The sequence below is a fragment of the Bombus pyrosoma genome, linkage group LG3 (assembly GCF_014825855.1).
Source record: "Bombus pyrosoma isolate SC7728 linkage group LG3, ASM1482585v1, whole genome shotgun sequence".
In the NCBI taxonomy this organism is placed as follows: domain Eukaryota; kingdom Metazoa; phylum Arthropoda; class Insecta; order Hymenoptera; family Apidae; genus Bombus; species Bombus pyrosoma.
The window spans coordinates 4,378,993-4,402,849 of record NC_057772.1 but is presented as its reverse complement, the minus strand read 5'-3'; the positions used below and the strand labels follow the sequence as shown (position 1 = coordinate 4,402,849).

The 23,857-nt window shown below is 36.7% G+C and overlaps 3 protein-coding genes across 15 annotated transcripts in view; 1 reads left to right on the top strand and 2 right to left on the bottom strand.

The window, feature by feature from the left end:
• Window positions 1–615: 615 nt before the first annotated feature.
• On the bottom strand, window positions 616–5,820 carry LOC122566134 (ubiquitin-like modifier-activating enzyme 1). Its single transcript, XM_043722942.1, has 2 exons — window positions 5,151–5,820; window positions 616–4,617 (listed from the first exon to the last, which is right to left on the bottom strand). The coding sequence occupies exons 1-2, from the start codon at window positions 5,518–5,520 to the stop codon at window positions 1,835–1,837; spliced, it is 3,153 nt and encodes a 1,050-aa protein (XP_043578877.1). The 5' UTR covers window positions 5,521–5,820; the 3' UTR covers window positions 616–1,834.
• An 822-nt stretch (window positions 5,821–6,642) lies between these two features.
• On the bottom strand, window positions 6,643–21,810 carry LOC122566136 (kinesin-like protein KIF12). Of its 11 annotated transcripts, none has more exons than XM_043722952.1 (18): window positions 21,673–21,810; window positions 20,628–20,697; window positions 17,662–19,663; window positions 16,131–16,341; window positions 12,178–12,270; window positions 11,983–12,061; window positions 11,591–11,803; window positions 10,790–10,930; window positions 10,572–10,713; window positions 10,264–10,358; window positions 10,062–10,203; window positions 9,580–9,698; window positions 9,390–9,494; window positions 9,184–9,313; window positions 8,808–9,033; window positions 8,603–8,756; window positions 8,253–8,467; window positions 6,643–7,540 (listed from the first exon to the last, which is right to left on the bottom strand). In XM_043722952.1, exons 4-18 carry the CDS (start codon window positions 16,331–16,333, stop codon window positions 7,186–7,188), a joined length of 2,412 nt encoding a protein of 803 aa, XP_043578887.1. In that variant the 5' UTR covers window positions 16,334–16,341; window positions 17,662–19,663; window positions 20,628–20,697; window positions 21,673–21,810; the 3' UTR covers window positions 6,643–7,185. The 11 variants fall into 11 exon arrangements, with proteins under 11 accessions (XP_043578887.1, XP_043578882.1, XP_043578885.1 ...); XM_043722947.1 differs by lacking the exon at window positions 21,673–21,810 and adding an exon at window positions 21,407–21,568; XM_043722950.1 differs by lacking the exon at window positions 21,673–21,810 and having other exon boundaries at window positions 17,662–19,456; window positions 19,606–19,663; window positions 20,628–21,104.
• Window positions 13,396–23,857, top strand: part of LOC122566129 (unconventional myosin IC) — a 34,519-nt gene continuing 24,057 nt past the window's right edge. The window contains exon 1 of one of the 3 annotated variants that reach the window (XM_043722917.1): window positions 13,396–13,637. In XM_043722917.1, coding sequence (XP_043578852.1) covers window positions 13,612–13,637 — 26 coding nt within the window. In that variant the 5' untranslated portion in view covers window positions 13,396–13,611. Of the gene's footprint in view, window positions 13,642–21,836; window positions 22,158–23,857 lie in introns of those variants that run through there. The other 2 variants (XM_043722918.1, XM_043722920.1) reach the window with 2 other exon arrangements.

The following is a 23,857-nucleotide window of genomic DNA, read 5'->3' as shown; positions in this document are numbered from 1 at the left end:
TGTCTCGTTGGACAGACTTTAGGATATAGAAATCCTTTAAATCGTAGGCTACAAATTTTTTCATTAAACTACATATTCAATTTTTGCTTAATAAAGATTATTATTAATAAAATCTGGAAGAGACAATTTTCAACTGTCACCATATCCAGTATCATTTATTTTATATAAATTATAAACATACAGTGGTCTAAATTTAAATTGGAAAGTTTAGCATGGACCATATATGGCTCATATGGCACTCAGTATGTTTTTGCGACGGGAACTTTGAGACTGTCTGAAATAATTAAATATTTTCTACATTGCAATATTTATTTGTTGACAAATTTTACATTTTAATGAAAAGAGAAGACGAAAGCTATTGAATAACGTATGACATATTTGGTAGGTAAATGTTCACCTGCATTTAATATAAAATGAACACGACATGATCTTATAGATGAACCCAATATATATCATTTAAGATTTTCAAGATTAAAAAATGAAAGCTTATAATAAACGAGATCAAAGTTCGATTTATTAAAATTTAAATATTTTTTAATTTTTTCAAATTTTAATTACTCATTAAGAAGATAGGAGGAAGCATGAGTATAAGGGAAAGAAAAACACTGTTTCAAATTTTATTTTCATTACTATATTTCTCATGTTTCTTGAAATCCAAACACATCTATTTATTATCTATTGATAAAATAATACAATAAATATCCGCATTATCCTAAAATTAACAAAATATCTTCCTTTTTTTTTCTTCTCGTATTCCTTGATCTAAAGTGTGCAATTATTCTTTTGAAGCTTCTTTCCAAACATCTGCTCTTACAAATTTAAATGCAATATCCCTTAATAACAACAAACAGCCTTAGCCAATAGTGTATTCGGTGATTAAAAAAAGTAAAGCGGACAAAATGAAAAATCATCAATAACGTATAGATTACATAAAATATTAAAATATCGAGTTCGATAGCAAGCACGTATTAAGAATAATAACGAAAGGAGGGGGAAGCAATTGTGATATTTTTCTTCAATTTCGTGCGCGTCTCTAATTCATGAAAATAATGATAGTAAATAGAAAATGAAAAGCGATACGACAAAGGCAAGATATATCTGCGTCCGATTCTTTTTATTATGTTTATTTGCGGTCTATATTAAATGTGTTAATTATTCGTCTAAGGACCATTAAGTTTATCATCCAGTAATTTACATTTTGATCCTATACATTAAGTTGTGAAGTGTGTGAGTCCCAAAGAAAATTCTTACCATGACAATTCCCTTTATGATCCAATATGGACTAAACTTTTTGCAACCTTTTCATATTCTTCTTCTCTCCTTTTTTTTTTCTTTTTTTTATCATTTTATAAACAGCACAAGATCGTAGATTCTCTTGTACAAATTTTCATCTTCATATACCTCTTTTATCAACAGTTCGAATTACCTTAGAGCTAGATCATTTTCTTTTTCTTTGAAAATATAGTTTATTAAGAAAGACGAGAACTAAGAACAAATTTTACGATTATCATTGAAATTATTTCGGATAAACATAGCAAAAGGTGATGAATGAAAAAGGGAACAAATAGTTCCAGCCCTGAAATCGATATTCAGGAAAAAGGGAGATCATAGTAAGATGAACTCCGTGGATCCCGCGATTCCTTGCTATTATAAATGCTACAAAGCATCGACGATAGAAACGAATCTTTTCCTTTCTTTTTTAAACTTTGAGAACCTTACATAGAGAAAGAGTAATATTCTCTCGTATCGTATTGTAAAATAGAAATTTGTGGAAATTACTACGGCTAAGTCAGTTAAGTAGTATCTCTCATTATCCTGGTGACATCAACGTATTTCACGGCAAAGTGTAGCGAACATATGGAACTTCCACATCATTGCCATCAACATCATTGCAGCAGAGTTCAAATACCAACGCACGTATATGGCTTTCCAATTTCTTCTTCGATACCTTCTTCACCACTTCAGACATCAGAAGGCCCATACGTTCTTGGCATTTAGGCTTTGCCATGAAGAACGAGTAAAGCATGCAAATACCTTGAGAGAGCATGGTGACCTCCAGATTGTGATGTTCTTTGAAGTAATCCAAGAACTCCTTCAGTGTCAACTCCCCTTTCACTTCGAATCGATCCCAGAGGGTCCATTCTGAATCATAGTACTTTAGTTTTGGCGCAGCAATTGGCTCTGAGAATCCGAAGAATGGCAGAGCCAAGTTGACAAAGCCATTCTTATAAACAGACAGATCTTTTACGCCGCGAGTCAGTTTAATAAGCTCGAGGCAAACTAAACCTGCTACCACTGAAGTTGTAGTAGCAATGGCTGGTATTATTTTACCAGCAATTAGTTTACTCTTGTGTCTGTCAGCTGGTGTAATTTTGTAGTTGGTAGCACGGAGATTTGAAGCTGCCACAATGAAGTCTATGTGGAAGTTAGTATCGTCATCTTTCTCGAATTCTTGCGGATATATTACCAGGCCGTTAAGATCTTCAACCCTTGGTAGTTCTTCTTGTAACTGAGTGAGTCTTTCATGATCTATATTTCCGCTACCATTGGACGCTTGTACCTGTGAATCCGTTTCCGCAATTTTCACTCCAGATTTTGGTGTGAATTCTGGCACTTGAACAGTGCTAACAATCCTAGCTATTTCATCTCGGTTTCTATTAACAGGAATACCATAAACTTTTGCTTTTAAATTAGCAGCAGCTACAATATAGTCTAAATGTAATGGATCATTAACATTAAATGTGAGTGGTTTGGGGCATCTTTTTGGTCCAGACCAAAATGGTTGACCACTGGATGTTACTTGATCAGGAGGAAAATTATACAGAAGTTGTCTAATTTGATTGCTGTATTGTTCCTGCCAGTGGCAACGAGCCCATGCGATGCAGTCGGCGAATGTTTTTGGTCTTTCATCGACCAAGGCTGTCTTAACAGATTCTAATACTTCTAGTGGTTGAACTCCAGGTAATTTTAGCGTTCTCTCCACAAATTGTGGATCGGATATATGTTGAGCGGCGTTCTCCGCCGCTTGGCGAAATAGACCTTCGAAATTGTCTCTGGCCCATTGCAGAGTGTGTTCTATAGCATAGGGAAAATTCTTTAGTGTGCAGATTGGTACAGTCTTTTCCGGAGGATCTTGGGAGGAGCTGTATGATTCAGTTAAAAATGGAACAACAACTTGAGTATTACCCTTTGTACCTAATGTACCAGATTCCAAGAGGGGTTTCCTATAATATACACAACGACGATCCATATAAATACGGGCGTTAACGTTATCTAACGCATTCGCAACCCCGTCTAAAACCTCAAAAAAGTCGTCGTTATATACTTTCTCTGTTTCAGGACATACTCTGTTTTCATGAGCAATCACCTTCATGTCAGGATTCATACTTTTTATAACTCTAGCTGCTGTTGATGATTTGGATTGCTGAACGTCAGATGGTCTAAATAAGAATTGTCTATTCAAGTTAGATTTTTCTATCAAATCCATGTCAGTGACTATTACACTACCATTTTCAGCACCAACACCTAACATTGCAAAGTTCTTGAGCAATTCACACCCAATGGCTCCAGCTCCTACAACAAAGTATTTCAAGCTTCCAATCTTTGACTGGAATTTGCGGCCGAAAACTGCAACCTGTGAATCATAACGTGATCCAATAGGACGACAATCTTCTTCTGTAAGTTCAGAACGATCTGCAGGTAGACACTCAATGGCATCAAAATACAACCATTGGAATATAGGGTGGAACTTTCCAGAACAGGCCTTCATCACTTCTTGGGCTACAATTCCTCCAATGGTAGCATTCATTGGATTTAAATTTCCAGAGCATATCTTTGCAAATATTTCAAGCAGCTCTGCATTTATTTCCGTTTCACTGCCTACTTCCTCCTTGACAGTTTTAGCGAGGTTCAGAAATTTGTCTGCATCCTCTTGATTCCATGGTCTAGGTAATTGTCCATTTTCTTCTACGTATTTATGTAATACAATAAAAGCCAAATGTATCTGTTCTGGATAGTCAAACTTTCCAAAATCAGTTATCTGGAACTTTGGTGTCTTCAAAGCATCTTTCAAAGAAGCAAATTGTAAGATCTTTGGCATTTTTACTTGTGTTACTATACCACCCCGAATATATTCAGAATATTTAGATGTATCCCCAATGCTGAAAGTGTATGGACCAAGAACTTTTATCTTTATTGGATCACAACCATTTAGTTCTGTCATGCCCTGTACTTCAGAAAAGGTGACAGAGTCACCATCCTCCATACCATGACGCGTATCGTCTAAACAAGTAACAACACCTTCGGTATCTTGCGAAATACTGGCAACCATTGAACTTACAGGTGGTTCACCATTGACATCAACTACCGTAAATTTTTCTCCAAAATCACAAAAGACTTGAGAAAATAGGCCTCTGGTATCTGCTATAATAAGTGCTATATCATTTGCGTGAGTAATTTCACAGATACGTAATTGTTCATTCAATGGAGTTTCAGTCAAAACCACAACCTTGAACTTCTTAATAAAGGAATCTGTTAAAGGCCCGGAGTAGTGACATGTAGGGACATAATTGTTCAGCTCAGACAAGCGTTGACAGCAAGCAATAGCACGGTTTTTACCTAAAAAAGAAAGTACAGTAATGTAATTTTACTGTTTAATCATGCCTGTATATAGTGCTTAACTATATAATTTTTGAGTGAGTCACACAAAAATGAAATTGATCAATAACGTGGAGGTTAATTGTTTAATATTTTTAGTTAATTGTTTTAGTCTTTTTTAAATGATAAATATCTTTTGAATATTTCTAACACTATTGAAAATTGTTGTTACCAACAGTTTAGTTATAACATAATAAGAATTTAATTTATACAGAGACATATACATAGCTACACAGTCACAAAAATTTCCATACAATTTCTACCATTTGCATTTGCTTTACACGAGACACAACCCGCAACTATTTAATGAAATTTTTTTGCAATAATCGATGAACAAGACGATTGGTCATATTGTTATATCATCGCCTTTTAAGATCGCGCAATCTTATTAAAATGGATCAAATGCATATAAATTTTGAGCATCAAAATAACGTTGGAAAATAATAATTTCTGTAGAAGGGGGATTCATGTATTTCGCGGGTCAAGCCGCTCACCTACGTCCGCCTCGGTAAGATAGAACTGTGAGCCGAGGTCTGAAATCTGGCACAATGCGTCATCGTGCAAGGTAACGGACTTGACGCCGCCGAGGATGACGTTCTTGGCGATTTCAACGCCGAGTCCGCCAAGACCGGATATCAAGACATTCGAGGATGCCATGCGACGCATAGCGTCATGGCCGAGGACGTAGAGCTGCCTGGAGTATAGACCCTCGTCAATTTCGGTGGTAGCCCGGGACGTCGAGCCATTTTTCGCCATGTCTGCGGTCGTCGTCGGATCGTCGTCGCCTCCTCCCGTGGTGGCAGCAACGCGTCGCTTCTTAGCTGGGGGGTCAACGGAACTCTCCACCACCTCAGCACTAGACATCGGACTTCACGGGGCGCCGTATTATGTCCGTCGATTGTTTTTCAACCCGGCCGACTGCACTTTAATAAAGCCCGTAACTGCACCGCACGCACCACACACCGACCTTGCCACACGCGCCCGCTTTCTCTTTCTCTCTCGACGCGCCTCTCTTCGTCCGTTCTTCCTCACTTACAGTTTACCCTTTCAAAGCTGTACCCAAAGTCTACCGCGATACCACTGTTCATCCAACAATGATTCTCGTTCTTTCATCCGCTCTGTTGCTACTCTCGCAGTTGCACCAGCAGCAATCGAGATGTCGATGCTACCTTGATAAAGTGGGGATAGGGATTCGATCAGTCGGTAAAACAGCGATACCGCCTTGTTCATGAAACAAAACCGTCCCCGTTTTTATTGTCTGGAATGCTTCGCTGATTCTCGACGACGACATGTGACGGAGTAACGAGGAAGGAATACAGATTTATCATTTCCACAACGAAATTTCGTACGTTATTGCTTCTTTATTTTTCTGTTGCGACATCGTGGATTAACATTACATCATGAATTTTGCATTTGAACAGTGTTCGGTGATTGGAGTAAGAAACAAGCGAATGGGAAAGAAGACTGAATGGATAGTCGGAGATGATTCGTTGGTTACGTTATACATTAATTACACTTGAAATGATTCTGACCAATAAATAATTTCGAACTGAAATTTTTCTGGTTAGACAAGCGCCATCTATATACGCGTTATCATTGGCGACTATCATGTCTAACTTAGCAATTTTATGTTTTTGCTTATCTGACGTGGCAAGATGCTTATCTAATAAATTATGTACGCATCAGTGGCGTGGCGAGTTATTGGCACGCAATCGTAGAGTTACATACTTCATTCGTGTCGATAACAGAGATATTAGGTCACGTGTTTTTCTATAGATATTTTTTATCGGGGAGGCAAACATAATTTTCTTAACAATCGTCCTAGTTTTTATTCGATCACAATGCTCTTTTTTACTAGACATGTTATTTTTATCGATATTCAATAGCCGAGTTATAATTTCTAGAACAATCCAGTTTAAAAAAGAAGTATACAATTCAATGAAATTGTCCAGTTCTACGAATGGTTAGGTAATAAAGAACAAAATCTGGTAAAACAATCAAATGCTTTATTGTACGTAATTTGGTCAACACCTTTATCATTACAAGAGTTACAGGATATGTCATTTTATATTATTCAGAGGTAGAATTCAATAATTTATATCAACCTGAGTCATTTTCTCATTATCGCGGAAAAATACTGACTTTTATGTAGATATTCACGTCTAAGTTCACACATAATTATGTGCATATATACTTTTACCACACGTAAATAAAACTTCGACTACGCGTACTACATATTTTTGTCACTTTGAAAACACGATATTTCTATGTCGTTACCAAAACAGATGTTCAGCTTACCTTTTTTTCAAATTTACCAACATTAACGCATACTTTCGTCATTAAACTTTAATTATCAAACCAAAATAATTTTTTCTAATCATCCAGAAAGCTCTTTATTATCGACTAATTTTCATGTGCACTTTTCCTAATTCATTTTCTTATCTTTCTTAGTCGACCCAATGCCTTTGACTAAGTCAAGGCCATCACGATTAAAGTGCATCAGATTATCGTGTTTGTTGACTCGAGTGTTCAAAGTGGTTTATCTTCGTCAATAGGAATTGGACTTCCAAAAGCTCTTTCAGTAGTTTCGTCCTCTTTCTCTTTGAATTTTCTTGGTGTCCTTATCGAATGGTCTTCGGGTTCCGGAGTGCCGAACGGGGACGAGATGTGTGATACCGTCGGAAATGGCGCTGTTGGCGTCTCTGACTCAGCTGTGTCCGGCGTTGAGTTCGCCATCTCCAGAGGACCGCTGAGTATCGAGTCTGGGGATTCGTTGTACGAATGGTCGGTTGGTTGAACCGGTTCGCCCAGGAGATCGTTCGTCTCCGATGGTCTTCGTTCTTCAGGGACTGTCGAGGTGCGACGCATGCTCGGCTTTTTGTACCTGTTACCATGCGTTCCTTCAATTAGTAGTTAGAATGGTACTGATTATACCAAGCACCATAACACATTGTAGACTAAAGTCTTGGTAAATTTCTGAGTGAACTTGAGCAAAATTTTGAAAAATTTTATTTTATGCGACTAGAGATTACCACTAGAATCATACCATAAAAATATGGTGGGTTTCAGACTTTTTAATTTTTTAATTACTAAAAATATGCAAATATGCGGATATTTATGCAAATTCATAAATTTGTAAATATAATAAAAAAAATGAAACCCAGATATTTTATATATTTTTATGTGCATTTAGCATACTTTTGACTTTTAAATCCTTTACAGATGCATTCACATTCGCAGCTTAATAATTTCTATCAGCAAAATCAATGTTGCTTTTTATTGAAATAATTAAAGCTATTTAATTTCATTATTTTAATTATAGTTATATGCGTGTAATATATTTTAGTAAATATCACAGGATAATTAATTTATCATTAAAGAGATCAAGTTTGATAAGATATACAGCAAAACTTCTAGTCCACAATGTGGTAATTATATCTTGATTTATTTAAAAAAGATATAATTAATTGGAATACATTTGAAGCGAATTCCAATGTCGATTTGCATTGCAATTGGCTTTGATAGGAGACTAAGGCTTATTGATTTGAATATCGTATTGGCTCTAGCATTATGATGATTTATTTAGTGCTACTTACTGATTAATATCTATCGGTGATATAGCTTGGTCCGGACTCATTCTCGTCGTCCCGTTCCCGTTGTCCCATGAATTGTGTCGACGATGATGACTCTTGTCTTTGTATGCTTCTGCTATGTTATTATAACTCCCTACGATTCTACGTTTGTCTAGTTCTTTCTGGATCTTCTCTGGCATACTACTAGCGGATCTGTATAATCCATTCCTGATCATATCCTACAAATTTAAATTTCTGTTATATATTTTAAACATTACTTTGTTATGTAAAGTACTGAAACATAATTAACATAATTGAATAGATACAGCGAATACAATGATATAGGAAGAAAAGTTTAAAAGATTTCGACATACACTTGAAAGAGGCGTAGGTTCGACGTTAGGATTGGTCCAAACATTGGTAGCGCCAGGTGCGTCCTCGTTATTGTTATCGTTCAACATTTCCGCCGAATAGGTTGGTCTGGCAGGTATAATTGGCGACCGGCAACACACTCTACAGTAATAAAATCTACCGGATTAATTGTATGTCGAGGTCGTGTTAAAATCCTGCTGTACTTACGAGTTAACGTCCTCGAGTTTCTTCAGTAACCTCTCGTTTTCTCTGCATACGAGTTCTTGGTCTCGTATCACTTGCTCCCTCGTAGCATATAATTCTGCATTTTCTCGACGGAGAGCTTCATTCTCGGTAATATACGCGTGGATAAGTTGACTTAATTCGGGTCGTTCCATTTCGGATAGTTTATTCAAATCCACCACTGGAGGTGTCAATGGCACTCTTCTTTCAGCTATAAAAGGTTATTTAAGGAGAAATTTTATCATTTTGCCCTTCTCGTTTTAATTATATTAAATCGTTGTTACTAAATTTTGAATTAAATCTTTTTATTAAACTCGCTATTGTATTAAATCTTTCTTATTAGTTGACATTTAATACTCACTTTTGGATTCGCTACGAACTATATTCGATGCATCACCACTTAAATGAAGAGCCGCGCGCAGATGTTCGTTTTCCGTCTGAAGAGCTCCTACTTCTCGTTTTAAACTGAGAATCAGAGCTTCTCGAGCATCCTATATAAAAGCAAATTCTATTTGTATTTCATGTTTTCTATATACTTATAATTTACAATTAATATACCTCACTCACCATTACCACGATGGGTTTCGTTCGAATCTTCTTCACCCTCGCCGCGTACCTCAATGTATTCAACGTTTCGCTCGCGTTCGACTTAGCTGGCGAAATACAGGCGATCTAAAATTCAATTAAATCATCCAATCAGTTATACCGATTGAGTGTATAATTATTAAGTTATCCTTGTTAGAATAATTTGATTTACCATTAATGTAACGCCATTTCCTGCCAAACTGTCGGCCAGAAGCTTAGTCAGTTTGCTGTCTCGATACGGAATGTGACCACCCTTGCGTTTTCCATCGCTCAAAGAAGCTATGCAGTAACCTTCAAAGTAAAAAGTGTCAATCTCAAAAGAAGTTGGAGAAACTTTTCTGTAACATAAAATCGTTTCTATGCAATTCGCGCTATCACGTTCGTCTATCGATCGTCACATAGAAGTCGATGTTACGGGTGAAGTCTGCGCCCTTTTGTTCATCGAAATCGATTTTTACGATCCTTGCGCATAATTGATAACGTAAAGTTTCATCGTAATATTAAACGAGCTTCGATTAATTTGGTATTGAACATTCGACAAAGTTCTGCTTCGAAATAGACTTTTAAGGAAGATAACTCGAAAATTGAATCCTTTTAGTACTTCAGTGCTTAATTCGTGTTGTATTTTTTTTTATAACTTTTTGATAATCGTACCTAGAACCATGAGACTTTTATTAATATTATTCGCTTCCTCCAGAGTCTTCCCTTCGCTTTGTGTTTTCTTCGTCATCTCACTTCCAGCCAGATCGACGAAGTTAATTTTCCCTTGTCTCGATATAAACACGCTGTTATCCATCTGTCGATAGTAACATTTATATAAAATTTGTCTTTATCGTACGATAATTTGGACACTCACCTGTTGTTCAGACGTGATGCTGACAGTGAGAATACTGTGACTTCTACTGGAGTAGTCGTTCATATTGTGCGAACCAACTTTTCTATTTCTCATCCCTGAAAAATCATATTACTATAAATCCGCTTTTCTAAGATTTTATGGATTTTCTATCTTCTTAAATAAATCTGTGAATTTTACTATATTTTTTAATCGGATTTATCGCGTTTGATATTTTCACAATGAAACACGTGCTACGTGTAAGGGATGGTAAAGGGGTTTAAAGTCTATCTATCGGGGGTGCAAAGAGTGAAGATCAATAACACGACTACCTTCTTCGAGAACCGCCAGAAGATCATCAAGTTCCTCGCACTCAACGGTGAAAAGGTTTTCAACGAAGAAGCCGCGTGTCTTTTTGCTCCACCGTACCATTAGGGGTTTCCTCGACGTGCCAGGATTTAACAGATCTATTACCTGCGGTTCAAAGATAAACGACGCCTTGTAAATCGGTGACGAAGCTCTTCTCTCTTTCCACGGGATATCCACTGACCTTTTCGTTGTAGATCTCCAGAAAGGAAGCTTTTAACACGAAATTACAATCTTGTCGTTCTTGCAACAACTTAAACAGGTAGACGAAAGACCGGAAGACCAGGCCGTGTTGCTCCGAGTAAGGGTTCATCCTTTCGAACTGCTTAAGGGAAAAACATTCATTGATGATTCTTGTCATTCGATAAAAAGCGCTTCTTTGCGTGATTATACTTTCATCGTAAAATTCAGTTCATTAATAATAACAAAGTCTAATTAACTACCATTAAATCTTAAAAAAAGATTCCATCTTTTAATTCAATTCTCCTATATAATATTATATATTGAATTAATTTGTAAAATAAAAAGTTAACCAACCGAAGATTTTTACACCACTGAAATTTGGAAATAGCAAGTATACAAATGCCAGAAGTAGTGTAAAGCGCCACGTTTAATAATTCGAACACTTTTATTGATAATTTGTTTGTTTTTGCGATCACGTATAACATTGTCCGAGCGGTAAACGAGTATCGTTTACATATACCGTCATTATCTTATCTACGCACGTCGAACAACATTAACCTTTCTGTTACATTCATATACGGCCTTCACTTCAACTCGATCAACTATTTTAATACATTATTCGTAATCGCCTTTTGCTATTCTTACGCTTCTTGGCGAGTGTTTCTGGAAACTCGGTTTTTTCCTATGGAAATTCTGACGGAAAACCGTACTCGGTTTTCATTGAAAAAACCAGCGTGTAAGACCGATGAATTTCCATCTGAAAAGTAGGTAAAAAGTTGACAAAGGAATCTTCTTCGCTAACCATTTCTGGAGGCCCTGTGAGGGTGTGAGTTTTTCCGCTTCCGGTTTGCCCGTAGCAAAACGCGGTACAGCTGAATCCTTCTACCGCCATTTCAATAAGCTTTTTCACACCAGAGAATTGCAAGATGTCCTCCTGAGTGGCCGTGGGCTCGAACACCACGTTGTACGAAAATAATTTGCCCTTCTTGTCCCCGCTGCTTGGAAATCCGTCGCACTGTGCAAGGTTGAACGATAAAAGTCCATGTGATTCACGATAATTTCGTTTAGGTATCTTTAATTAAACGCGAGGGGTCTAACAAGAGAAGCAAAAATGATATCGAATCATCGACGAATTATCCGAGCTCGCAATATTTCTTCAAATTAATCAGAGAACATAATAAGCGATGTACTTACGTATATCTGTCCATCTCCGGGAAATTGTACGGCCATATCGTCGCCGGCTTTAATTTCCTTGCTATTAAGCGGACGTACTCTATAAAATGATCGATTAACCAGGAGAATTATGTAAATTTAATATTACATTTGCAATCATCCCTTGTAAGTTTAATAAACGTATCTGAATTAATTAATCAATGGCCTTGTCCTTACCTGACAACGACATTTATGTTGTTCTCTGGAAGCCAATTCTTGGTGGCGATCACTCTCTTATCACCGTCTACCAGTCTCTCGATACTACCAGTTCTGGAATCGAAACAAGCAGACAAACGATAACGATTTTCAAACGGTGTAGAGAGCCTGTTAGTTTTCTGTAGAAGCGTAAAGTCGTTCACGATCATGATCGAACGCTTCAACAGGAGTAACCCATCTGGCAATTCGTGATTGACCTGCTATCATGGCAGCTAAATAATCGAGGAAGTTCAATCAATTGGTCTAACTGAAACCGTCAGGAAAAATCGCGTGATTGACCAGGCTCGTTTATGAGTTAGTCTTTTTTCCTTCTGCACCACGGAGCTAATCGTAGTATTGAAAAATCGTTTCGACCTCAGTCAATAATTCACGAGGGCTTGATTACCGAACTCGACAGCCTTGATTGATTGTCTGGATAAACAATACTTTACGATTGTTGCTCATCGGACTTACGTACACGTAATAACGTACGATACCGATGTATCGCTCTTTATCAATCGTAAGTGGTTGTTTAAGTAAATCTCCAATGAAAAATTGATGTAATTTGTTTTAAATATTATTCGCAAATAATCTCAAATTAAACGACCACCGAGGTGGAATTTTTCTTCCACCGAATGGAATAATTGTTGCAGTTTTACGATATTGCAGCGTCCAAAGATCGTTCAAACTTTCGAAACAGCAACGCTTTCAAAGATTATCGCAACTTTGAACATTTACAACCTTTGGAGATTATTCAATCAAGCTTTGAAATTTTCAAAGATTACTCCAACTTTCGAAATTTCAATTTGCAAACTTGTTATTCAAGCTTGCAAAGTTGCGACATTTTCAAAGAATATTCTAAATATTCACGTTCTAATGTTTTCAACTACAAGTACAATATTTTTCCAACGAAACCGATAACATCGGTATGACGACCGTGAAAGCCTAAAATTATTCGTACAGAAACTGCGATTTCGCGTTCGTTTAATTGATGCACGTTGCACAAGACATGCATGACTTGCGAAACTTTTCCATTTCCTTGGTCGGTAGAAAGGGTCATTGACGGTGTATACACTTGTGACAGGAGCAACGTGTTTACTATTATTTCACTATAGCATAGTATGTCATAATTCCTCGAGAACCGTAATACGCAGTTCTTATTCCGAGCCTATCGCAACGATGACATTTATTGCGTACTATAGTTCTATGCGTGACGTTGAGCAATTCGTTGTCTTGAAGACATAGAAAGAATTACCTTTTAACATACCTTCAATCGAGAATTATAATTACTTTAAAAGCGTGGAGTGTATATATTGTAGAAAACGTGGATCGAGCACTCGAACGTGTGACATTGATGGGCAACGATCGATAAAGCTTTCTCAAATTGCCATCGTTTCAAACGTTTTAACGAATCCCATGAAAAATTGTAATGGACGTTACCAGTAAGTAAGTACTTTCTATTCGTTTCATTTGTTAACGTATTTTCATTATTTTGATATAAATCATGTTTCGCGTGCTTTATTTCTTTAATCACGCGAACGATTATTCCCGTAGATGATGTTTATCGATCCAAGTTGTACGAAACAGATCGATTTTTAGGACGCAGAAATGTTCGGTTAATTGTTCACATTCAAAACGAATATTTTTTTTTATTTACGCATACCTTTGATGACGTTGGCGAATTGACGATGGACCTAAAATCTATTTGTAATTTAGTCATTTGTAATTCGATTCGCGATCCGAGTTACATCGATTGCTATTAATATCGTCTGAGAACATTTTATGTGCGTTTTAATTACTCTCGTTGTTATTCTTCCTACGACTCTATTCGATAATGATTTTCTGTTTGGCGGAGGCTCTTTGCTCGAATAGAAAATACAGAATTAACACCAATTTGAAGATTGAAAGTTGGAAATCGTTTCATTGGGATAATATCAATTGATATATGTAATATGCGTTTCAACGTTTTTGAGATTATATCATATTGAACGCTTTAGAGGTTTTATTATCAACTTTCATAAATTAATATACAATCCTAAATAGTACTTTTTAGTTTTAATTACAGCTAATTCTCCAGAGTTCTTAGAATTAAGGAAACAAACATTACAATCAATAATTCTTACGCAAGAAAAGATAAAAATATTAGGTACATTCAGTTCTCAATAATTCTTATATAATAGAAAAAGAAAAAAAAAATAAAATAAAACATTAGTTTTCTCTGTTTTATTGGACTTTTCCTTCTGCGCTATTATTCATTTTTCGTCATAAAGTAGCACGAGTCATCCTATCGCAGAAAAAATGCTCGTTTCACGTGTCTGACCGCTGAGATCTCTTTCCATGGGCACACGTTTTGCGATCGTCCTGATATTGACCGTCAGAAAGAGACAGTCGAGCAAGGTCTCCCAATCGATACACGGCATCGAAATGTGTCGCAATTGCGACGTATGTGTCTATCAATGTTGGTATCCCCGTACGTTATATCTAAGCGAAACGATTAAGGTGAATTTACACGAGGATGCAAGCCCTCACATGGAAAATTAAATCGAATGATATAGAAAGCTTCGTCGACGCGTCACATCCATCTATCTCTAGTCTGGATCTCGAGGGCAATTTCTAGGAAACGATTCGACACTCTAATTTCACTGTCAGAATTCTCTTGACAATTTATTTATGGGTTTTTCCTCCGAAGCTGTTAAACTCGCCGTTCGATCAATTCAATTCTAGCTTTCCGCTAGATTGGAAGTTAATTCTGTATTCTTATGTCGTCGCCATCGTCGAGCATCACTCGCCATAATTTGCTACCGGTAGTTTTCCATTAGTCAATATTTCTTCTCCTCTCTTCTTTTCCGCTTTTAACAGGATATATTCTCAATGTATCAAGATTTTTGTGATCTTTCTTCTCTTCACGTCGCCTACTATAAATATCTCTTTTCTTATCATTGTTTTTGTTTTGTACTTTACACCTTGAGTAAATTAAAAGAATTTCGCGTGTTATCAATTATCAATTCAGTACTTATTATTAAGTAATTCCTAGTAAATTGCACAATTGTAATTGTAAATTTTGGTTCTTATTGTCTGAATGTTATCTTAAAAGTTGATAAAGAAACAAATTCTTTTATTCTACAAATAGACGATATTGTTCTAATGTGTATTGCATATGTTCGAGTTATAGAATATTTGAAAAATTGTTCGATGACAAAATCGCCGTCGTGTTAGGAAATACCGACGTAGAACGTATCTTAATGGAAAAAAAGAGAACGAAAATAATTCTCACATCGATTGTTTGGCGCGACGCGTCAGTTCCTCGCAGAAATGTTCAGCTAGATCGATAGTTTCTACGTAAACGTTTGCTTACAGTATCCACTTACATGAAATTGCTGTAAAAGCGTTAATATTCCATCAGATAGTGTTAACACGAGTTACATGAGATACTTGCATTGGCCGAAGGAGTGAAAATTACGTACTTATCTATTTTTATTCAACAGATCATTTCTAAATGATCTGAACTTAAATGTGTAACGAGAAGAAAAAGCTAAACTATTCATTAGAATCATTAATACTTTTCTATGACGATATGATTTGTACAAAGTAATCAACTACACATGATCTTATAATGATAAAATAATAGTGTAATAATATATGATAATAATAATAATAGATGATCTAAATTTAAATGTAACGAAAAGAAAAAGCTATGCTATGTATTAAGAACCATTAACATTCTTCTTTAACCACATGCTCTTGAAATTGATTAAATCTGGTTTAATAATGATGAAATAATAGTATAATAATATATAACACAGCGTGATGAGAAGAAAAAGCTGAACTGTTAAAAACATTCGTTATTACGTGGTAATCGATTAAAGCTAATCTAATAACGATAACAAATAATAATAAAACAAAAATATCAGATAAAAACGAGGACGAATACTTACTCGCTTCCACGAGACTGTTGAAGGCTACTTTTCGTGACTACTTTAATTGTAGAATTGCTCTTTCCTGGACTATTTCCCCTGGAAGTAGTGTGATCCGCGGGACTATTGCCGCGTGATACGCGACTCTTCCCTTTATCCTTCTTCGCATTTTCTTTTTGAAGACTGTCGCCTCGGGAAGGCGATGGACTTTTCACAAGCACCATTCGTCAACCTTGAAGAGAGTCATAAATAGCAATTAATGAAATACAATCGTATCAAAGTAACACATGACCATCGTCGTAATTTACAATTAACGAGATACAATTCCGCTAATACAGCTAATGGAATTAATAAAATGTAATTAATAGAATTAATACAGAGAAAGAGAAATTGATCTGGACATAAATTCAGGCCAAGTACCTACATACAGTTTAATTTAATCTCGTTTAAATTAATTTTAAGTCGTGCGATCAGTGTCGTTCTCATGAGATATCTCGAGCCATCATGAACAATTGGACCCATTTGAAGATGGATCATCGTAGAAGATCGAGAAGTGAAATGCTTCATTTTCCGGGATTCACAATAGTGAAAGCCTTTTCGAATGAATTTAATCCTGCCCGACAAGAGTACGAAAATTTATACAACAACGAACCGGTTAATTACACGTATTCGCTTACATATGCGATGATAATTACATGCGTTGCCGTAATTGAAGCGAAAGTTTCGCCGCTAATTGCGATTCTACCGTAGAAATCCTTCAGTCATCTGTCATCGATAAGCGAATCGTGACTGTGAATTAAACATAAACGTAAGTATACGCTTTTTCGAAATATTTTCTTTTTCACGGCTGTATTTAAATAAATGAAACTGCGACGAAATGAAAGTGTAAAGTACGATCGTATTAATCAACGCGTGTTTTTCTGTTTCTGTCGGGTTAAGAAGGCTAGAAAAAATGTTATGTAGATCATGGGACTCGGTTGTTTCGCGACTACGTTCCGCTCGGTTCGTTTTACACCTTTCATTTTGCACCTTTCCTTTTTACAACAATTAACGTAAAGGTAGTGGTTTACTGTGATTTTGAAAGTGAAAGCCAATAAGAGCGACGGTAGAACTGTTCCGCGCGGATCCACACGATCGATTTGCTTTAAATGTGTCCGAATCTTAAAAGTTTGATAATCGCAAAAATGTAGTAAACGTCCCGAAATGATAACGGCAATGACCCTCCTTTCTTTTAATATCGATTCTTCCTAACTAGCTAGAAATTGATGCGACAATGAAAGAAAAAAGACTATTATAGCAATAGGGAAGAGCGCATTTTATTGCCACATTTATTACGGTGATTTCTTTCACAACTTTTACGTCGTAAGCGTTCAGATTGGACACATTTCCTATAATTTTCCAGGAAACAGTTCTAAAAGATATTTACACTTTAGGCATTAACAGCCCAGTGTAGAAATTTCCAAATTTCGAAAGTGAAATTCCTTAATATCAATTTCTGCTAACTCCGTATCCAATTCCAAATGACGAGAATCCATCAACCAAATACACTTACATTCGAAATTTCGTAGATCGATCAAAACTGTCCCATCACGCAAACTTCTTCATCGATTTCTCCCTCTGCTGTTCAACTTCTGTAAATCTTCTTTTATCACTTTTAATAATCCAATATCCAATTTCTAACTCTATCTCTGAAGATTTTACGCGAAAGTGTCCAATTTCTAGCAATCTTTGAAGATTAACACAATGGTGTCTCGATTAACACGAACGTTTTAAGGATAACGGAAACTCGTGCAATAGGAACAACAGACGGCACGCTACTGACACTTAGCAGGGGTGCTTTCGCGGAGGGTGGTAGTTTTCCCTACAGCGGACGTTTCGTGGACACCGATCGAAACTGGTGTCTAACTCATCGTTGTTCAGACGCATCGTGTTCCCCTTTCGTCCCTGGCCACGGTCATCGTCCACGTGGGACCCAATGTTATATCAGAGTTAGAATGAGCTTGACATACGTTGCATGGAGGTAGACATCGTTGATCAATGGGCCAGTAGGCTGTCTTGACTTCTGACGCAAGTCGCATCATGGAAATAAACTAACCGTCGAACAGTGACAGCCCTTATGAACGCAAAACGACATAAATCACACAAATATTTAAGTAACCGACTACTGAAAATTTCATATTCAACAGAGACCTTGAGGCCCATGAAATATGAAGAGACTAACATTCCGCGATTTTCGACTGTAATATTAACTACGCCGAAATGTCTCGTTATATTTTGTGTCTCGCATCCCTGACGATCTTGCGTATTACATGTAGAATTTAACAGGATTGCAAGACATCTGAATTAATATGTCCACTACTATTGAAATATGATCATTCATTAGTAAAATCTACTTATTTTTTCAACAAAAATTATCTATTTTTATAGGTACACTTCTCACCGTTCTGTTCACTAAATTATTTTGTCGAAATGTACAAAGATTAAAGTACGACGATTGTGTTCACAGCGTTTCTTAATTTATTGCATGGGCGTGATATATACAATAATAGCAATGATTCTATTTTTAATATCTAACGCTATTATAGATGCATGATGTGAAATGTTTTATGAAAGAAGTAGGGTATTTGTGGATCCTCGAGTTCTCTAATTGTAAGCATCAGCTTCCTGTCAGTGAAGGCGAGGAAAAAGCAAAAGGGGAATCATGGACGTGCAGAGCTGTTCGACTTGAAAATTACGGGAGGATCTCTGTGGAAATGACCAGCTATAAATACACGAGAGTCGACGGGGCTGCGCTGTAAACTTTATTGCCGCTCGTTTTCCGTAGCGGGCTACCCGCGAAGAAGAAGAAAACGCTCTCGAAAAATTCTCGCGCTTGCAGCAACCCTCGTTTTGCCGTTGGTATTTTTGCACCGGGCATCTTCATCCTTGGCCGCGTAGCTCGAGAGTTTTTTTATCGGCTTTACCGTCCCGTCGACTCTGAAACGTTGTTCGTCTTCTCGGTTCGTTGCCTCGTTCCTTACAACCGTCAAATGAAAGAAAAGAAATGTCAAAAGAAGATGTGAAAATAGTTAGGAATATTCTTTCGCTCTTTTCGTCGAGTGTAATTAATAATTATGTCAATCATGGTCGTGTTTCAAACACTGGCTAACGGTTACAGAACTAGCATAGCGGTATTTATCGTAAGACCAGATGGAACACACGTGGAATGATAATCGCCTTGTTCCTTGCATTTAGATGCACTGAAACGGGAACCATGATCTTCTTTGAGGCTGTCTGTAGACAAGTATGAATCATCGGTGTAATACTAATGAATTTTGAGTATGCCACAGGGTCTGGTTCAAATTGCTCTAAAAATATTATTTATAAGTTGTGAGGAAAGTAGAGAAACGCGGATATTGAGTTATTTCGTCTTGTTACGAGATTCCTGTTGGCCATGCTTGTCACGAGATTAATGATGGAAAGCCGGGTATCTGCGAAGTACTTTTTGCCTACGTACCTTCGGGCTCGAGAGTCACTGACAATTTTAAGCGAACAGGAAGTGAGTTGATCGGTGCCTATAAGTAAGCAACGAAATCATAATATTAGATTCTATATTATGTATATCAATACTTACAGCTAATAAATTACATAAACGATGATGCAAACAGTTTTTCAAATTTATTATAATGGATGCGTATCTAACTATTTCACCAATTATTAGCAAGCAAAGTACTGTCGTGACTTGACAGGACAAACAACATGTTCTTAACATAAACTGACGAGAGAAAGCATTTGCATAACGTTAAAATAATTTCGTGCAAAGGAGATGCATCTCTTTGGAAATAATCAAGAGTAAAGGATAGGAGGATTTATCATTCGAAGGTGCGAATTATCATTGCAAAGTAGGGGATACCCGAGAGCTATAGGTTATTCCAGGGCGAAAGTGGCATTTATCGTACTTCGTGCCAACTTGCTTGGCTGACATTAAGCCGAGTGCAGACGATGCTTGCACGCGTGCAGCCTTAATACCGGTTTAGCGTGAGGGGTCGCGACGCCAGTCACATACTCTTCATAAATAAATGATTATTTTAAAATATAATCGTCAACTAACGGAGATTTAATTGACCATTAGTCCTTAATCGATATTTCCTATAAAGACATTCGAATATAGGTCTATTTCGTGACTATACTTACACGTTCATCTGACAACGAAGTAAGCAAGTACAATTTTCAAAAAATATTGCTAAATTGCCGTATTGCCAAATAAGTCCAATGTTTAACAATATTCAAATGATTATAGAAAAACTGGCTTTATATTCAAGTATATGTATACAAACGCGGAAGAGTGGACTATAAGTGAATTATAGCATGAAAGGGCGATGCACATTTTGGCTTTCTAATAGTTGCAGTTTCCCGGCCGATCACCGCTGCAGCAATCATTAAAGGGTTGCAAACACTTGCAACTTCTGTACCACGCTTGATCTCGTTTAATTTTAATCAGATACCAATCGTGCAAACACATGCGGCTTAAAATAGCACCTTGTAATTGCTTCGATTACGGATGTTTCTCTACTACAACCATTCCGTTGTTGTTTATCGCTGTTGTTCCCTGCAATTAGAAACAAGTTAGTCTTAATAATATTTTTCGTTTACACCTCGTTTTGCCGCATTTGTTTAATTAGCCTCGGTATAAGCAGCAATTTATCTAGTATTGAATTTGCTAAGTTCAACGAATTCCCGGAAGCGTAACAAAGTTGAGTACACTTAATTATACAGGAAGTATACTTAGGTCGTTAGGGAGTAACGTTTTATTCGAGACGAAAGGAAATGCGCGCGCGCCTTTCCATTCATTTAGATTACTCTCTGAAACGCTTTCTTTGTGTACTATATATTTGTGTACTTATGTTTCGCTTTTCCTTTTTTCGTCAACCGCTAGATATCGATCGGCGACTTAAACGACGCTCGCACAGATAGTAATTTAAATTAATTACAAACATCGCCGAGTCCAATGGATCGGCCAATAACTGTACATTTTTGAAACTATGCAAATCTTTCTTATAAAACTTGTCTCCTTAATCGTAACCAAAAAAATCATTCGACTTTTAACATAAAATTAATTTAAAAATACGAACAATAAAATTGTATATTTTAATAATAATCTTGACAAATTATTTCGATAAAATTTGATAGCATATGCTTCCATGATTTGGAAGAAAATGAGTCATAATGTTCAACAGATAAGCTTTATATATGGATAGATCACAATCGTAGTATGTATTTCCTAAGAGGACCAATAATCGTGATCGTCTATACATAACCTCGAACGTGCGTGGCATACTAGCAATCCCATATAGACTCTTTCGAGACGTTTCTAATTCCATCACGCTTTCGAAACGGACCCAAAAGCAGTGCCCTCTAGTTTAACACAGGAACATGATATCTCCGATTTCTTTGTAATATAACAAATTTTCCAAAAAATACGTATTTTCTCATGCACTAACATTTGTGCATCGTCAGCCGAATACTCAAACGTTCACACACATAACATATACATTCGTACGTATACGCACGTATCGACACATACAAACACGACCACGCGGAACACACGGAGGGAATGGGCTGTTTCTCCTTCTCTGTTGTGCCTTTAAACGTCTTCCTCTTTTCCTCCACCACCTTCTTTCTACGGCACAGAGAGTTCCTTTAAGCCGGCAGTTTCGTGTGTTACACCGTGGCGTGTGCACACAAGGTCCACATAAGTTTTATGTTCGAGGTGGGCACAAAAGGCACCCTGAGAGATCGGCGGTGGCTTTCGTCGGAGGAACAAGTTTTCCAGGTGTCATCCAGGTGTACGAACCGATATTCCAGTCTCGTGTATGGACTCTCGTCCGTGATAAATAAAAGTAAAAGTCCCGTGGAATCGCTTTAAACGCATCGAACCGCGCGGATCTTCAGTTTCGAAAGAGGACGTCTTTGTTCTGACGTTGACGCTTCTTGTGATCGTAACTGTGATGTGACAAGTTTCGTGGATGAACTCTGTGTGACATTTGTAACAGGCTGATCAGCTGGAACGTAAGTTTAATTTAACTCTTCGATACTATACGTGATTCTGCTAACGTTTGGAAACTGTATTATAACTTATAACGTATTGGAGAGTTAAATGTGCCTAACCATAAAAGTAACTAACAGTGTTTAGATAGCTGAAAAAGGTAATTTTGTTAAGATGATGGCCACTTCCAGTAGATCTGAATATATTAGTAAAGAGCACTTGACTTTTCTATGTTAAGAAGTTAACAGAAAGCATAAATAATACAAAAGTATTTTCACTTACGAACAGTTCAAAGAATGAGTGGGGAATACAGTTCATATTAAGGTTAACTTCCCTTGCATCTTTTTTATTCGAGAAACGTGCATAGACTGCATCAAAATTTGACTTTTATCCATGTGATAACGTATTTTTATGTGAAAAGTATTTTGCTTTTTGTTTACTTGCAAGTTTAGTAACAAATGGATACAAAGTTGCAAATGATGTGATACAATACCTATTCGACTAGTTTTTGTTGAAAATACACACAAAGCGAGAGGCGCGCAAGCTGCGTTTTATGTCATTGACATCTGGAACGTGAGTCACTGAAATGAAATCGCGAACATCTCGTGCTTTTATTAGGTGATGCACGGATTGCAGCAGATGCATCGCGAGGTGGTCTGTCACACTGAGTCGAGGATACTTTTTTCTCATAAATCAAGTACGTGACACGGTTTTCGTGTATAATTTACCTCATAATCCACACTTGCAGCATTCTTAAGTTAACCATATTCCCGAACAAAATAATTTCAGGATAGTGTTCTCATCTATTACTTACAAATTCAAATTGCTGTTCTGAAATTAAAAAAAATTTTAATTTGTATAATATTGATCGATGGATGATTACTACATTCTACTATTCTACATGTATTCTAGCATATCTATATGCAACAAATGCCTGTTGCATCATACCATGTTCGTTACAATTTACTGCTTTTTATCCCTGTTCTCTACTAGAATTTTATTTCAATTTGTGCCATACATAATCTTTCAAGTGAAACAAACATCATCGATGCGTGACTTCCTTAACGTTTTCAAAGCCAAAGCGTTTAAATATTGATATATATTTAGAATAGGATTTATAGCGAACTATAATTGACCACGTGCAAGTGGAAGTTGGGTAAAAGGGTCAAGCGAATTTATTAAGGCGACGTTCGAAGAACCCGCTAAATCGTTACTTGGATCGACGTATAGTTAACGATTTAACTGCTTTGATAAAGATGTCATTGGTCAACCAAGGTTAGTTTTAAACTGTCCTTGTATTGTAGGTTAGCAAAAAAGAAAAAAAATAACAAGAGAAATAAATTATACTTCGTCAAGAAACATGTTTCAACCCGCCATTTTTTAGCTATCTGTTTCCGTCGTTTTAACGAAAATCGCCTTAATAACAACGGTGACTTACGAGCTTTTTCTATCAGTTCTTATCACTTATCTTTTATCCAAATAAACGTTTCAGCCGTAACGACAGTTTGTCGCAAATATCACGAGTACACAATATCAAACAATTAAAATCATGCACTGGATAAGAAAAACATAGATCGAGGAAAAAAATAAAGGTTCGAACTTATAAGATGATCCGCCAATTCTGAATCGGTCGATATGATCGGGTATCGATAGCGCTCGATATTCGATAGTCTGCCACTTACTCGTTGCAATCGACGGTGACGTCAAACTATTATACCCGTTG

Coding starts and splice junctions, on each gene's coding strand:
- LOC122566134 (XM_043722942.1), bottom strand. CDS start 5,520: ATGTCTAGTGCTGAGGTGGTGGAGAGTTCCGTTGACCCCCCAGCTAAG. Junction 4,618..5,150: donor TCTTACCGAGGCGGACGTAG/GTGAGCGGCTTG, acceptor TTTCTTTTTTAG/GTAAAAACCGTGCTATTGCT.
- LOC122566136 (XM_043722952.1), bottom strand. CDS start 16,333: ATGGTGCTTGTGAAAAGTCCATCGCCTTCCCGAGGCGACAGTCTTCAA. Junction 11,804..11,982: donor CCGGAGATGGACAGATATAC/GTAAGTACATCG, acceptor AACCTTGCACAG/TGCGACGGATTTCCAAGCAG. Junction 8,468..8,602: donor AACCTACGCCTCTTTCAAGT/GTATGTCGAAAT, acceptor TTAAATTTGTAG/GATATGATCAGGAATGGATT.